At 37.4% G+C, this 15,798-nt stretch overlaps 1 protein-coding gene across 1 annotated transcript; it reads right to left on the reverse strand.

The window, feature by feature from the left end:
• Nucleotides 1-457: 457 nt before the first annotated feature.
• sel (canopy family protein seele) lies at nt 458-15,071 on the reverse strand. The gene is made up of 7 exons (XM_089732889.1): nt 14,856-15,071; nt 14,694-14,761; nt 10,435-10,534; nt 8,275-8,429; nt 6,452-6,544; nt 5,597-5,692; nt 458-4,396 (listed from the first exon to the last, which is right to left on the reverse strand). Exons 1-7 carry the CDS (start codon nt 14,941-14,943, stop codon nt 4,268-4,270), a joined length of 729 nt encoding a protein of 242 aa, XP_089589015.1. The 5' UTR covers nt 14,944-15,071; the 3' UTR covers nt 458-4,267.
• Nucleotides 15,072-15,798: the final 727 nt, after the last annotated feature.

Raw genomic sequence — 15,798 nt, forward strand, 5'->3', positions numbered from 1 at the left:
ATACTTCATACTAGATACATGGCTGTGTAAAAGTGGACCAGACTCCATGTCTCAAGCTGAGTGACTACTTTTTAACATTCATCCTGGTTTCCCCTCTGGCCCCAACTCCAATCATCATTCTTCTGCTCCTTTCCCACTCCCCTCTTATCCATATCGTCTTTCACGCAATCCCTCCATTTCTTCTTAGGTCTACTTCCTCTATATCCTTCCACATTCATAGTTAACACTCTCTTATCAACCTCATTGTCATTTCGTCTCATCACATGTCCATAACATCCCAAACGCGCACTTCTCAGCGTCTCTGTCACAAGTGCCACATTCAGACTTCCTCTAACATATTCATTCCGTATTCTATCCATTCTCGTTGCTCCACACATCCTTTCGCATCTCTGCTGCATGCAATCAATCGCCTTTCAAGGCGCCAATTCCAAATAGTAGATAAAATAAAACAACAAAATAAAAACCAATTATTTATATTTTATCAAATTTATCACACAACATAAATATAAAAGACATACATTTGTAATTTGCTTTCACGAGTCGCAAACAAAATAATGTTTTACGATAAAATAGCTTTACAAATCGTAAAATTAGTTTGAATGATACGTCATCGAAGTTCGCCGTTTTATAACAAATTTAATTACAAATATTTCGACGCTCATCATTTACGCGGGAATTTCAACACGGCTCTCTATTGAGTTACACATCACGCGTCATTAAGTACATTCCTGCCAAAAATACCAAAGAGTATCTATTTAAGAGGCCGCCCCAGAACAACTTGGCGTCGCTCGGTGGAGCAGGAGCTAGGGGTCTTGGGCATGACGTGGGAGGAGCTAGAACAGACTGCCCAAGACCGATATAAATGGAAAAATTTGATTCGAGCCCTACACCCCAGCAGAGGGTAATAGGAAAGAATGATAATGATGATCTATTACCGAATCGATATTCAAATTTGATGTTCCACAGACAACATAGTACTTCTTAAAAGGTTTGGTTACTTGAGTAGAAGCAAGGAGTACCAACTCAGTGTTTTAAAAGATGTCCGCTGAAAGGAAGCCAATTAAGGTGGCGCCACAGTAGCAAGTGGGAGGATTTTAAAAACAGCACCTTATACTACCACACTTAACTCTGTTTAAAACTGCTTTATTCGTATCATTCCCACTTCCTACACTAGCGCTATTTCGATGAAAAAATAACTTGCTGTGTTAATAGGCGGACACTTTTTCAACTTGCCCCCTATACAAAATGGTGCTCCTTACATTTACCCTCCATATTGGTTACGCAAAATCGTACCACAGATAAAATAAAATTATTATTTTTACATTACAAACATAATGCCAAAGCCCAGTTTTTTATAGGTTCAATGCGACCAATCAGACGATACGCGTCCTTGCCCTGTATAATGCCTAATGACTCCCTCGGTAGCCTGAATATATATGTATACATAAATATATTTTTCTTAGGGTCTCGATTTAGTCAAATAGATAATGTATACTAATCACAACCATTTTGATTTGAATGTTTGAGAGAACAGAGAACATGCCACTTTGTGTCTAAATTATTTTTAAAGTTTCATCTCGCGCTTATTGTCAGTGACCGCAGAAGCTGTATGGTTCCAAACCATTACTAGTCCTAAAAAAAAAACTATAATCTACCCAAAACAATCAATTTGGGAATGTAATTGCGAGTATCATCTAAAAAAAATTCAACACTAACCCAATGAGGGCGATATGCAAATAACGACTATGAACTTCACTAGACTGATGATAATTTTATCAAAGTTTGCTGATATAATTGACTTTACCATAATCAAGTAATCACAGATTCCGACTATACATTCACAACATGTAAATACAATGTGAATGCTCATTTATTTTTGTTAATTACAATATACATACATTACAATACATACTCAAAATGAAACAAGAATAAATTTTTGTGACACACATTCACCTGTATTTTTTTTTTCAATATACACATAGCAAACTAATTATAAATTTCATTTTTGTAAGTAGAATAAAAAACTCAATTTTTTGTATCAGATAAAATTAAATTTCATCTGATATAAGAAAATTTAACTGTAACACCAATTTTAGAGTGAAATATTAACTATTAAAATTTCAATTGTAAAAACCAAAGTAATTCCTTACGTAATTCACACACTGGGAACAAACTGACAACGGGAGGCGGCAGACAACAATTCTTATTTAGAAATGACGTCACTCGCTCAAACGCGACCAAATGTACCTTCACTCCGGATGACGTCATATGAGGGCAAAAGCTAACTATAGAGTACTTATACTCTAAAAAGAACAGTCATTAACCATAACATTATATCGAGCGGCGAAACGCAATTTGGTTTAAGCGACACTTTTGCAACTTTACAAGAGAGCCATTTAAAGTTTATAATAAATAAAAAAATCAAACAAAAAACCGTATTCAGCTATTTGAATGGAATAAACTTAATTGAAGTTCAATTAGAAAAATCGAACTGTTGATGTTAATGTATACTAATATTATAAAGAGGAAAGATTTGTTTGTATTGAATAGGCTCCGAAACTAGTGAACCGATTTGAAAAATTCTTTCACTGTTTGGAAGCTACACTATTCCCAAGTGACATAGTGACATAGACTATTTCCGAGAATCTTTTTTGAAAAAAATTAGGGATCCTTACTAAAACTCCAATAACGTAACCCAAGGTGTAAAAAAATCACCTATAATAAATATTCTTTACATAGCGTGTCCTGTGAAAACTATTGATGATAGAATAAAATAATGTACTACGACTTTGTAGAACGCATTATTATTTACAAAAAGTGTCGTGACAGCATATGTCTAACTATTATAGTTGTGCCGCAATAAGTTCTTTTATTTAAAAAAATAAAACAACTTCAAATATCGTTGAAATTTTTGTTAAAGACCCGAGCGGAGCCGGAGCGGTCTGCTAATATCAAATCAAAACGCACCTCTAATTATAAAGATAAATGGCACGTATTAAGCAAAATTTCGCTTAAGCCAAATTGTCTTTCACCCTTCAATATATAGTGATCGCTTCTAACAGATGAACTGATATGTGTAATTGATATGTGATGACAGTTTTAATTCAATTAACAAATAATTTAATTAATCACTAAGAAAACTATCTGAATACCTCAAAGACCTAAAACACGAAACTAATTCAAGGCACTGCGGAAGACACGTGTAGAGTAAGTACTACAATAATAATTAAATAAGTTTATTAATGATAATAAACTTCAAACATATTTCAGTTAAAATATATTTTTAGACAAACAATTATTTCGGTTAGCTCTGAATTATTTAAGCACAGAAGATTATTGGGTCTATCAAAACAAGTAAAAAAGCTTTGTCGAATATAATAACTAAGTGTGCTACAGAATTCAATTAGTTTTTAACTTCATGATCACTGAACGAAATTCAATTATTTATCCCGCGTAATTTGAATTCATTATGATTACATTTTTATGGATTAATCATGCAATTAACATTACATGGGCTATATGATGCGACTGCGGCCCGTGGGCATCTTCCCTGTAGTCTAACAGTGAACGGACGTACACAAGTCTGCTTAATATTTAATATCATCGAATTGCAAACCTTTGCATTTAGTACTGTCCACAGTCAATTATGTATGATACACTGTCTATAGTCAATTGTGTATGATACACTATCTATAGTCCATTATACATGATACATTGTCTACAGTCTACTGTCTACAGTTATTTTTTTCCACAGACCATATTGTTTTCGCTTTATTTGCAGATAAATAGTATTGTCTATTAACCATTGTCGCTATTTTATTAAAGTAAAATCAGCTGCTTCAGTTCAGAGTAAGTTCCAACTTCAATGAATGTTTAAATTTTATGCATGTCGGTACGTAGTATGTCAGACGTTGTAAAAATTACAACGTCTGACGTCAAAGCGTCCTAACGCCGCGACAAAGCGCTGCGTACTTATAGCGCTGGCGCTCTGTTTGACAGTACATTAACATAGTAGTACAGCACATCTCGGCGTCATAGCACAACGCTCTGACGCGCGCTAAGTACGCGTTCTGTTTGACGAAGCCTTTAATTATTTATCGACTTGAAAATTGCTTTGACTGTGGTTGGCACTACGGAGAGAGCTTGTAGAGACTCACGCTAGATGGCGCGCCAGTAGTTTTATTTAGTTAATGCAATGCTCCTATGATTTTGTTTATAAAGTATATTTTAACTGAAATGAGTGTAGTACCGGCGGCGTGCGGGGGTCCTAGAGTTCGTCCCTGATGTCGTCGCCGAAGTCGTCCGTATGTTGGTCGGTGTCGTCGTAGTCCTCGGACAGGTCGGGATGGGCGGGCGGCGGCACGCCCCCAAAGCCGTACGGGTCCGGCCCGTGGACCTGTGGGACACAGGCGACGCGTCACTATAGGGACAGGCCTGCGGCTCTCAACCGTTGTTTTTTTTTCTATCTATTCTAGTAACGTCGAGGGGTTATTCTAGATTCATCGAGCTAGTAGGTGAGCTCACGGGGCTCAAACCGGGACCCACTGACAAGATCGGGCGAGAAACTCAGTGGGCTGTGTCTGTGGGTTAATTCACTCGTCGAGCCCTTCGTCGCAAGCGACGGGTTTGATGAGGACGATGACCGGTACTTGGGGTACCTAAAAGCACCGTTAGTGGATCGGGAGGATCCGTAATGACGTGTTTTGAGCGACGTCGACTGCTTTCCATTCTGTCCGCATGATCGGGAATGTAGTTACCGGCGGCCATGATGAGAGGGTTCTCGTGTCGTGCCGCTTTATCGAAGTGGGGATAGCGTAAAAGTTAACTCAATTTTGTATGCAGTTGGAACAGCGCCCCTAGCGGCAAACGTACGCAAACGATCCCGTGCCATACAAATATGAGCTAACTTCTATGTTACCGTGAACGTTACAAAACTCGCAGTAAGCACACTGAAAGTGGCACCTGTGACAGAGAAGCTGAGAAGTACGCGTTTGGGATGGTATGGACATGTGATAATACGAAATGACAATGAGGTTGGTAAGAGAATGTTAACTATGAATGTGGAAGGATATAAAGGGAGAAGTAGACCTAAGAAGTAATGGATGGATTGCGTGAAAGACGATATGTGTAAGAGGGGAGTGAGCGAAGAAATGGTATATGATGGAGGAGTATGGAAGGAGAAAACCGGTTGCGCCTACAACAGGTTACTGGGAGAAGGGCAGGAGAATGATGATTGGAGTTGGCGCCAGGAGCAGTGGCGGATTTGCAGTCTCGGCCGCCCTAGGCCCCAAGCCATCAGACGCCCCATTCTCAGCATCCAACATTATAGACTACATAATAAAATTACTTTATTGCCAACTTTCATCTAAACAGATTTAGAAATTTAGTTTTATGCGGTACAGATTGCACCATGCAGTGCAGTCCGCCCGCCATACGTTATAATAAGTTTCCTAAATCTGCCCGCCCTAGGCCTGGGCCTTAGGGTAAATCTGCCACTGGGCAGGAGAATAATGAGTTCAAGTCGTCGATGGTCACGTGTACCACGTGCGCGCCGGTTGTGGTCCGGGGACACGTGTAGCGAGGAAATGCTACTCACCTTGACATACTCCTCCTCCATTTCTCTGGTCCAAGTCGTGTCCTCTTCAGTGGGTAACATCCACTCCTCGCAATACTTGGCGTGGTTGAAGCATATCTGTGAAATAGCAGAATCGTAAACACCTGATTTCATATTCTGATATCCATTACTAAGTGTGTATCGGTGTATTTCTTTAAAATGAAAATGCATCTTTATAGTGAAAAAAAAGTTTGTAAGAGATTTTTTTATTTAATTACACACACTATAGTGTAGTAGATTTGACACACACGCATATTATACTATTATAGTCTTTTGTTTATTACTTAAAGTCTGTGGTAAGATTGAGAATAGATTAATATTGTTTGTCTTTAATATTATTTGTCTATAGTGTAGTCTTGGCGAAATCTGTGATTATAGAACAATTATTATAGAAATTTCATAATAGAATCATAATAATGTACAAACTTATAATTAAAGTTAATTATTATAGTCGAATTTCGACTACTACGCGACACCTAGTAATTTTTGAAATTTTTTTTTTATTGCTTAGATGAGTGGACGTGCTCACAGCCCACCTGGTTTAAAGTGGTTAATGGAGCCCATAGACATCTACAACGTAAATGCGTCACTCATCTTGAGATTCAAGATCTAAGGTCTCAAGTATAATAGCACAATAAAAATGCTTGGTCTGCTATATTTATTAACCGTGTTACGTTGACAGACTCCGCTGTATAGACAGATATATACAGGGTGTTAAAAAAACAAAGTCCATTGCCGAACAAAACCATTAGGGCTACCCGCGTCTTAGAACACGAGCTCCCAGTGTCGACAACGTCACTCCTTACAGCGGTGACGTCATCACTAGTAGCGACTCACCTCGCGTTCCGCGTCCGGCATGACGTCATCGTCGGGTCGCTTCACGTACAAAGACGTGATCTCGTCCTCGTTGTCTTCAAACATACGTTCGCACTGGAACGTGAATGATAAACCTATTTAAAGACCATCATTGTCTATGGAGGGTGGAGGTAAGGAGAACCGTCTCTGTGCGTGAAAAAAGTGTCCGTTAAAATCTGCTAAATAAGGGTGGCGCTACAGTAGCAACCGGGTAAATTAAGAAACTTATTCTATAACTTTATTAGAAAAGTTTCTTTATATTGGAACATTTTTACTCAGTTTAGGCACAGGTTTTCGGTTTTATGTCTAAACAATACGACACTTCTCTTACTGTCGAGTCGCGGAAGCTACTCTGTTATTCGAAGTACTCTGTGGATTTCTTTAGACGAATCATGGAGGGTAGAGGTCTGTGTGTAAAAAGCGTCCATTAAAATCTGCTAAATAAGGGTGGCGCTACAGTCACAACCGGGTAAATTAAAAAAAAAGGCGCTAAAAGTTATTAGAATAAGATAGAGAAATAAAAATGGACGAAAGAACTGTAAGCGCTACGAAATCACAAAAAGTATTTTATTTAAAGCTGATAAGAAAATGCAATCGATGTCTCCACGTTTTACCACAGCAATAATTTTAGGTTATATTGACGAAATTAGTTTCGACTACGTAAACATGTGAGGTCTTATATATTACACTGTCACTAACTACTCTAGTCATTAAATATATTAAAGTTCCTAACTCAGCATACTTCAATCAGTTAACAACTGCTCAATTCTATCATACCCTGTGCCTATGCTAGCGCCATTCTGGAGGATTTTTGAACTGTTATTTAGTGCTAAAAGTGGGACACTTTTTCAAGTTTCTCCCATATGAGACGGTTCTCCTTACCTCTACCCTCCACATCAGTGTCAAAATCAAACAGATAATCCATATCAATGTAGGATTGATAAGAACGGAACGTATGAAAAGAGTGTGGAACGGAGCGTTAAGATGTGAGTGAGAGAAAGCTATGGAGGGTAGAGGTAAGTAAGGTAAGAGGTAGATAAGGTACATTCATTTCTAAATTATTATTATAACAAGATTTTGGAACAGAGAAAGTTTTTTTTTTTCGCTGCGTTCTCGAATTCTACATCTATATGCTATTTTTTTCCCTACCTAATCGCTGGCAGACTTAGTAGACTGGTAGACTATGATGAAGTCTTTAAGTCTAGATTAAATCAAACTGAAACATTGGGTCGAGTTATGCTTCCATTTTTTTTTGGTAGCCTATTCCTGCTACGCCCTAATGGGTAGGTGAGCTCACGGGCTCAACCTGAGAGGCTTTGCTAGCAAGAGCAGTGCTTCGCCGGATCGGAAACGCGACCCACTTCCCCACCCACAATATTCCGGCGAGAAACTCAGTGGGCTGTGTCCGTGTGTTAATTCACTGGTCGAGCCCTTCGTCGCAAGCGACAGGTTCGCCGAAGACTGTGACCGGTGCTTGTGGTACATAAAAGTACCGTTAGTGGATGGGGAGGATGACGTGTTTAGCGTGACGTCGACTGTTTACCATTCGGTCCAAAGGATCGTGTATGCCCTCAACCAGCTCGCGAGAGGTTTATTAGAACAATATTTTTATTTAAATTAGCTTTTCTGCTGTGCACATGAATACACAGCTAAGTTCTATAGTTTAGCGTTGTGTAGTTTAATAAGTGAACCTACACCACCTAACCTCATGGCGACCGTCAAAATAAAATAAAAGCCCCGGTAATGGATCGGGAAGATCCGTAATGACGTCGACTGTTTACATAGAGCTTTTTTATACAACTCACGTAATACTCCAAGCTTTTGTTCAGGTCGTCGTCGGTCACGAACTTGGTCTTCGAGAATTCAGGGTTCATGCCGCCCTCCTTGGTCATCAGCTGCATTATCGTCAATTTGCCGGTCGACTTGTAGTAAACGCGGACGTAGTCATCCATCTTTTTGCCTGTAACGCATCGATGACGTGTTCAATTGTCGACGAGTACAATCTTCTGCGCGAAAAGGAACGTACTTTTTTTTAAATGGGATTTTATGACCTGGTAACTAAGACCTTTAAGGTCATGTCTTATTTTAATTTATACTCTTACTTTTACGAGAAATGATAATATGGAGTGAAATGAAATGAAATGACGATGATTAATTTGAGACATTAATCAACTGGGATGAAATATAATCTCAGTAAAATGGTGGTCATTTACTAAGATTTTTTTTAGTGGACTTTTTGGGGGATCCCGAGAAGTTACGTCCAGCGGCTTTGGTTTAATTTTCTCACATTTCTGCACTTTCACAGATATTAAACAGTTAATAAACCACCGTTATTACACATTTAAACCTGAAGAAACACTAAATAGACAAAATAAAACAAATCGCACAGCTTCACTCCTCGCGTTCCCGCCAAAAAGTCTCCAAAGGAACGTAAGCATCAAGAGTTCGAGTGGAATTCAAATTTTGATACTTTTTAGTGAAAACGCGAGGAGCGAAATTGGATGAACGGCTTCTTTTTTTTTTATTGCCTAAATGGGTGAACGAGCTCACAGCCCATAGACATCTACAACGTAAATGCCGCCGCCCACCTTGAAATATAAGTTGAAAGGTCATAGTATAGTTACAACGGCTGCCCCGCCCTTTAAACCGAAATGCGTTACTGTTTCACGGCAGAAATAGACAGGGTGGTAGTAATAGTAGTTGTTTTGTTAGTTTAGTATTTCTTCAGGTTTAAATGTGTAATAACGGTGGTTAATCAACCGTTAAGAATCTGTGAAAGTGCACAAATGTTCGGAAATGATACAAAACCGCCGAAACTAGCTTAAATAATAATTCTGACTTTTTACATTCTTCATTCACTATTCAGTCTATTCTTCTATGGAATGCGCTCCCACTCAAACTAAGGTCGGCCACTACACGTGAAGCGTTTAAGACGAAGGTTCGAGAACTGTTTCTCAGAGAGTTAGCAGAGTCATCTAATTGATAATATTTGTTTATATATGTTTTTATATGTATATGTTTATGTATATGTATTTATTTAAGTACGAGTATTTGTATCTATAAATATTATGTATGTTATATATACACATATGTTTAAGTAATATCACCTTCACACTACACCTACCAAGCTTCATCTCTGCACTCCCCTAAGGTAGACTGTCAGAGAATGCCTATGGCATTAAGTCCGCCTTTATACTTTCTAGTATAAGAAGTTATAAATAAATAAAAAATAAATAAATACGCAGGATTCTTCAAAAAGTCAACTGAAAAAGTTTGAGTAAATAACTATTATACTATTTTACTGAGACTTCCGTTTCATCCAATACATTTAATTTCACTCCCAATTGATTAAAGTCTCAAATTAATCAACTTCAATTCATTTCCCTCAATTTTATTTTTCATGAAACAGAATATACAAAAGATTAGGTCGTATTGTGTGTATACCTTCGCCTTTCCAGTTTTAAAAATGGGACTAGTACTACTCAAATTTTGATAAATAAACAATGCGCTAGACATTCATATTATGTTGCAATTTTGTGTTTTAAAGTAAATTCATGATGACATTTGCGGTTTATTTGACATTCGGATGCGGCGCGATGGAAAATGATATAAATAAAATATTTAGCCATTACATTCTTGACGATTTTAGAGGCACGCAACGGCTATATATATATAAATACTAGCCGTACCCGTCCGCTTCGCTGAGCATTTAAAATTAACATTATTATTTCTCACCCCCACAAAGATTCTCACCATCAACGCCCCCGCAACTGGTGTAGGGAGTCCAACACTCATCTAAATATTAGCCTATCCATTAAGTTCATGTATTTTCTACATGGATACCAAGTTTCAAGTAAATCGGATGCAGGGTTCAGTAGTTATAACGGAACATCCGTAAAAACCACTGTAGATTTATAGATATAAATATAGATTGACATAATAAAAAATAAAAAGCGCAAACATACAAATCTCATCAATAAGTTCAGAAATGTAGACCGCAGATCGATGAGCGGGCACTTTCTGCTGCATTGTGTTGCCATCTTTGTCCATTCTGAAGTTGCCAACCTAAAAATAAAAAAAATTATAAATTTCGTATTAGATTCTACTGGCAACATCACTGGCGTTAATGTACAGAGGACTTTTTGGCGGGAGCACAAGTTAAGCGATTTGTCTTATTTTGTCTAGTGTTCTTCAGGTTTAAATGTATAATAACGGTGGTTTATTAACTGTTTAACATCTGTGAAAAAGCACAAATGTGGGAAAATGAAACAAAGCCGCTGGACGTAACTTCTCGGGATCCTCCAAAAAGTCCACTGAAATAATCTCAGTAAACGACCACCATTATACTGAGATTATATTTCATCCCATATCATCTCATTTGATTTCATTTTATCCCAGTTGATTAATGTCTCAAAACAATCATATTCATTTCATTTCACTCCATATTGTCATTTTTCATAAAAATATCCCCTCATCTCATTTCAATTCATTTCATTTCATGCTATGCCATTCAGCTTAATTTCATTTCATGCCATGCCATTCAGCTTCATTTCATTTCTTAATATCACATTTCCAAAAAAATATACATATATAAAAGATTAGGCTGTATGGTGCTATACCATCGCCTTTTCATTTGGAAAAATAAAACTATATCTATCTATCATAATGTACAGAGAGAAAATAAACTGTCCTTGAGGAGAAAGAGAGAGAAAAAACCGTTCCTAAGAAATGCTGTATGTCCCGCAATCGTGTAAACGTTTGTCTAATGATATTTATTTATTTATTTATTGCATATATGGGTGGACGACCTCACAGCCCACCTGATGCTAAGTGGTTACCGGAGCCCATAGACATCTATAACGTTAATGCACCACCCACCTTGCGATATAAGTTCTAAGGTCTCAAGTATAGTTACAACGGCTGCCCCACCCTTCAAACCGAAACGCATTACTGCTTCACGGCAAAAATAGGCAAAGTGGTGGTACCTACCCTTGGCGACTCACAAGAGGTCCTACCACCAGTAAGAAAGTAGTTACTAGCGGATTTTTTAACCCTACCACCTAATCATTATGAGCCTAAGAGGCTATACCAACTTCGCGCGGACCGGTAGGTGAGTTCTCGGAATCAACCTGAGTGAATTGCTAACACTAGCCCTAGCGTGAGCAGTGCTTCGCTGAATCTACTACCAACAGCGATCGACTGAGAAGACCCGGCGAGAAACTCAGTGGGCTTCGCTTCCATATTCAAGAAAACATTGAACACACAAAGAAAATCCAATTTCAGTAATCGATGTGCACAGATTTGAAAGCTAAAAATAACTATGCAGACACGAAGAACGTACAAACATCCTGTTACCATAGTAACACTTACAATACCAAACGAATCGCAATCTGATGTGCTACAAAAACGCCTCGATTTAATTAATTTATCGACATAAGCAACAGTTCCATCAAGACATCTGGAAGCTGCTAAAGGCTGAGCGTCACTGCCCATTCCTGTCTTTTGCTGCTGATTTGAATTGTCCTGGACATGTCAGTACCGATAGTGGCTAATTCACCTGTCAGAATGTAACACACGACAACGTTGTGCCAGAGAAATGCCACGAACCGGCATTTGCATAGGTGTTACAACATTAATTGTCTGATAACAAGTCGTGGATACTATTTCTAGAGAAGGATGCTTGCATATTCATATCTTGCTCGTCGAACTTACGACGAAGTCATTGAGGTGCGAACTAGCCCATAGACACAGCCCACTAAGTTTCTTGTCGGATCTTCTAGGGTGGTCGTGATTCCGATCCGGTGGTAGATTAAGCGAAGCACTGCTCTTGCCAGTGTTAGCAATACTCTCAGATTGAGACCGTGGGCTCAACCGGTCCGTCCATAGTTGCAATGGGCTTAAGAGTCTAGAGGGTCCCAACGATTAGATAGGCGAAAAAATCAACATCTTTACCATGGTGTCACGAAACATACATCAACATTAACAGTGCCAGTGGGCTCCATTCACTATTGATAGCCACTTCAAAGCACCCAAACGCAGGGGTCTGGTACTTTCCACAATGCAAGACAAAAGACGATATTTGACACTACCATGTTCACAACAAAATCATATTTAAGTTATTAAGTAACATTTGGTTTATCTCAAGATATAGGTTCACTTATCTGCGACGAAGGCACACGTAACGTTATGTTATCACCGATTTTATGGTAGCATTAACATAACCTTGCGATACACATGTGGCGATTACAATTTTTCTTTTAGTTCCCTGGATGAATTGCGTGAATCAAGACCTTGTCGTTTCGTCCAATACTATCCGGCTGTTAGTGGTTTTAGTCATACAAAATTTATCGCCGCTCCTAACTGGAGGAGGGTTGCTAAAGATACGACAACAATGGAAGATGCTATAGGAGGCCTTTACCAATAGACACACTAAACTGAGAGACATTCTCTAAAATATACAAAAATTAAATCAACAGTCCTAAAAGTTCAGGATAAAGGGGTCATTAACTGATTTGCAAGATACAGGGTGTGAAGGAATCCCCAGTTGGGAAAGCAAAAAGGCTTGATGGTAGCCTAAATACAATTTTGACAAATAATTTTAAAGAAATCTGTTAGCACACTTCACACAGCAATGAACAAAAAGCTAGGAGCTGGATGAGATAGCTCAAGGCGTGCCTTACGTGCAAGGCGTGATTTAGTGCCGCAGGTGGGCTCCCATCCCATTTTTCGAATAGCAATGCTTTACTCCCTTAAGGCACACAGTTAAGGTGGTACCGGTCCTTGCAGTTTCACAATATACCCCATCTACAGTAAAACCATTCCTTAGAGGATGGATAGAGAGGATAACTTCTTAGAGGATGATGTAGTTGCACAGCATCAACCCCAAACTAAATGTATTGATGAAGAGCATTTCGATCTTTTTGAAAATCCTAATGATGATATCAGCATGTGTGATATTTAATATGTGTGTTTATTGATATTTTGAGTTACACTTCTTCTTTCTTTCCTATTACACTCTGCTGGGGTGTAGAACTTTAATCAAATCCTTCCCTTTAGATCGGTCTTGGGCAGTCTGTTCTAGCCCCTACCACGTCGTGCCCAAGACGGTTAGCTCCTGCTCCACCAAGCGACCACAAGTTTTTCTGGGAAGGCCTCTCTTCCTTTTGCCAAACACTTTCCACGTCAGTGCTCTCTTGGATAGGTGCGTGAGTGCTTTCTCTATATGTGGGTATTCAGTATTCAGTTGGTACGGGTTGGTATGAGTGCAAAGATGAGGTATGATATGCCTGAATGGGAAAAGAGGATATGTTGCCAGAATCCTATTTAATCAGGTAAGATCAAAAAGAAGAAGACAGGAAACATAACCACATACATTCAATTAATACTAGAAATATAAACTCATTACACTTATTTATTAACCTCTGAAAATTAATGACCATTATGCAGGCACAGCATAAGTTACTACCACATATCCCACACAGGCATGTTGGATATATTTTTTTATCAGTATTAAAATTAAAATCACCTCAATAACAAAAGTATTATATAGTCCGCTGCTATATACTTGATAAATGTGTTAGTCAATATTCTAAATATGTTTGCTTGTCTTGAAACAAAAACAGTTGAAGTTTTGAGTAAAATTGAACACAAAGATAACATTACCTACATTAATATGTAGGACAATGTGGGAAATAACATGATCCAGTTAAGGCTCAATATATCTTCTAAATAAATATTACAGTATATTCTCTTGTGGTTTGTGTTTTAAGCCAACTGGTTGTTTATGGAACAGCGAGTGACACAAGTAACTCTTTATCCAAGGAAAATGCTATGTAGTTTATTATTTCTGGATTAAAATGTGAATATTGGGAAAAATAAAGCTCATAATTATTCATTACACTTCATTTTGAAACCACACTTTGTACTGGAGAGAGTTATGACTATTTTAGTGTGACTGTCAACATTTACTCGAAATAAAACAAGTTATAATTCTTTTTTTCGTAAAATTTTAATTGTCATGCTTAAGTTTATATGGTAAAGGAAAGATTCGTGTTAAAATTGGATAAGATTATTTGAAAAAATACAAGAAAAATGTTTAATGCTTAACAAATTAGCACCATTATCAAGATTAATTATCTTGAAAATGGTAAAAGAAAAGTTTTAGATTTATACTTTTATATGCAGATTTTTTTATATTTTTATTTTAAAGTTTAAAATTACTCACATCGACTCTTTTCCATTTATCTATGCTTTTTATCACCTGGTGAAGCTCCTCAAACGTCGTCCGACAAACTAGAAAAATTATATAATTCAAATCAAATAAATATTAAATTATCATATTATCTAAATAATAAAAAAAAAAACAGAAAACACGTAGTATACACACCCAAACATTTTAAATTTTTAGGGTCGATTCTTGCTGAAACAACACTGAATAAAATCACAAATGCAAAAATTAAACTGTTCAATCTCATTGTTGTATTAAAAGTTCTTGAATTCTTCTTGAAATTGTGACGAATTAACGATAAATGCGATGAAAATTACAGACGTGTGTTAAAATTAATCTTTTTTTTGACAATTACACGATCTTTCATATTATTGGCCAGTAGGAAAAAATCAGTCCGTCCGTATTGGTCGATGAAACTATTAAGCAATCAAATACAAATGAAACTTTTTCGGTATTGTTTGCCCATGGAAAGGGGCTATCATATTTTACTGCATTATCTTCTAATTTTTCCTCATTGAACTTAATTTGTCTTCAACATTGATTGAAGAAAACAATCAACGATGACAATATATTTGGTGATAAAGGTGTCAATCTACAGTTTTTGTAAAAATATTAATTTCCTAACATTAAAGCATACAGAATAGGTGCTTAACGTTGCGTCAATATTTTGAAGACTATAGTTTATTACATTTTGTAGATATTAGTAGGTATAAAGTATAGGTATGTAGTGGTTCTACGGCAATATACTTAAAAAAATGGCAATTAAAAATTTGCCTATTGATCACCTACTACATAAAATATATCATTCATACACAATATGTGTTTATATAAGTACTCAATATAAATTATTGTAGACGTATATTTACAAAACTATCGCTTTGCACAGGTCCGCGTGGGTGCAACAACCTGCACTAATGATTTTTTCAAAAACTTATATACCTACAATAGAACTGTTCAGACAATGACATAATTTAAATGGTACAACAGAATTGGTTGATTTTGTGTACGTTTTTTTTTCATTAGTAATAACGCGTTTACGTTTCTGAGTTCTCGATCGTCCGTTCTCCGGTTTTGCGTCCTCCCCGCGGCCCTCTGTCCTAGC

Source organism: Bombyx mandarina, chromosome 02, assembly GCF_030267445.1.
Source record: "Bombyx mandarina strain Sakado chromosome 02, ASM3026744v2".
Classification (NCBI taxonomy): domain Eukaryota; kingdom Metazoa; phylum Arthropoda; class Insecta; order Lepidoptera; family Bombycidae; genus Bombyx; species Bombyx mandarina.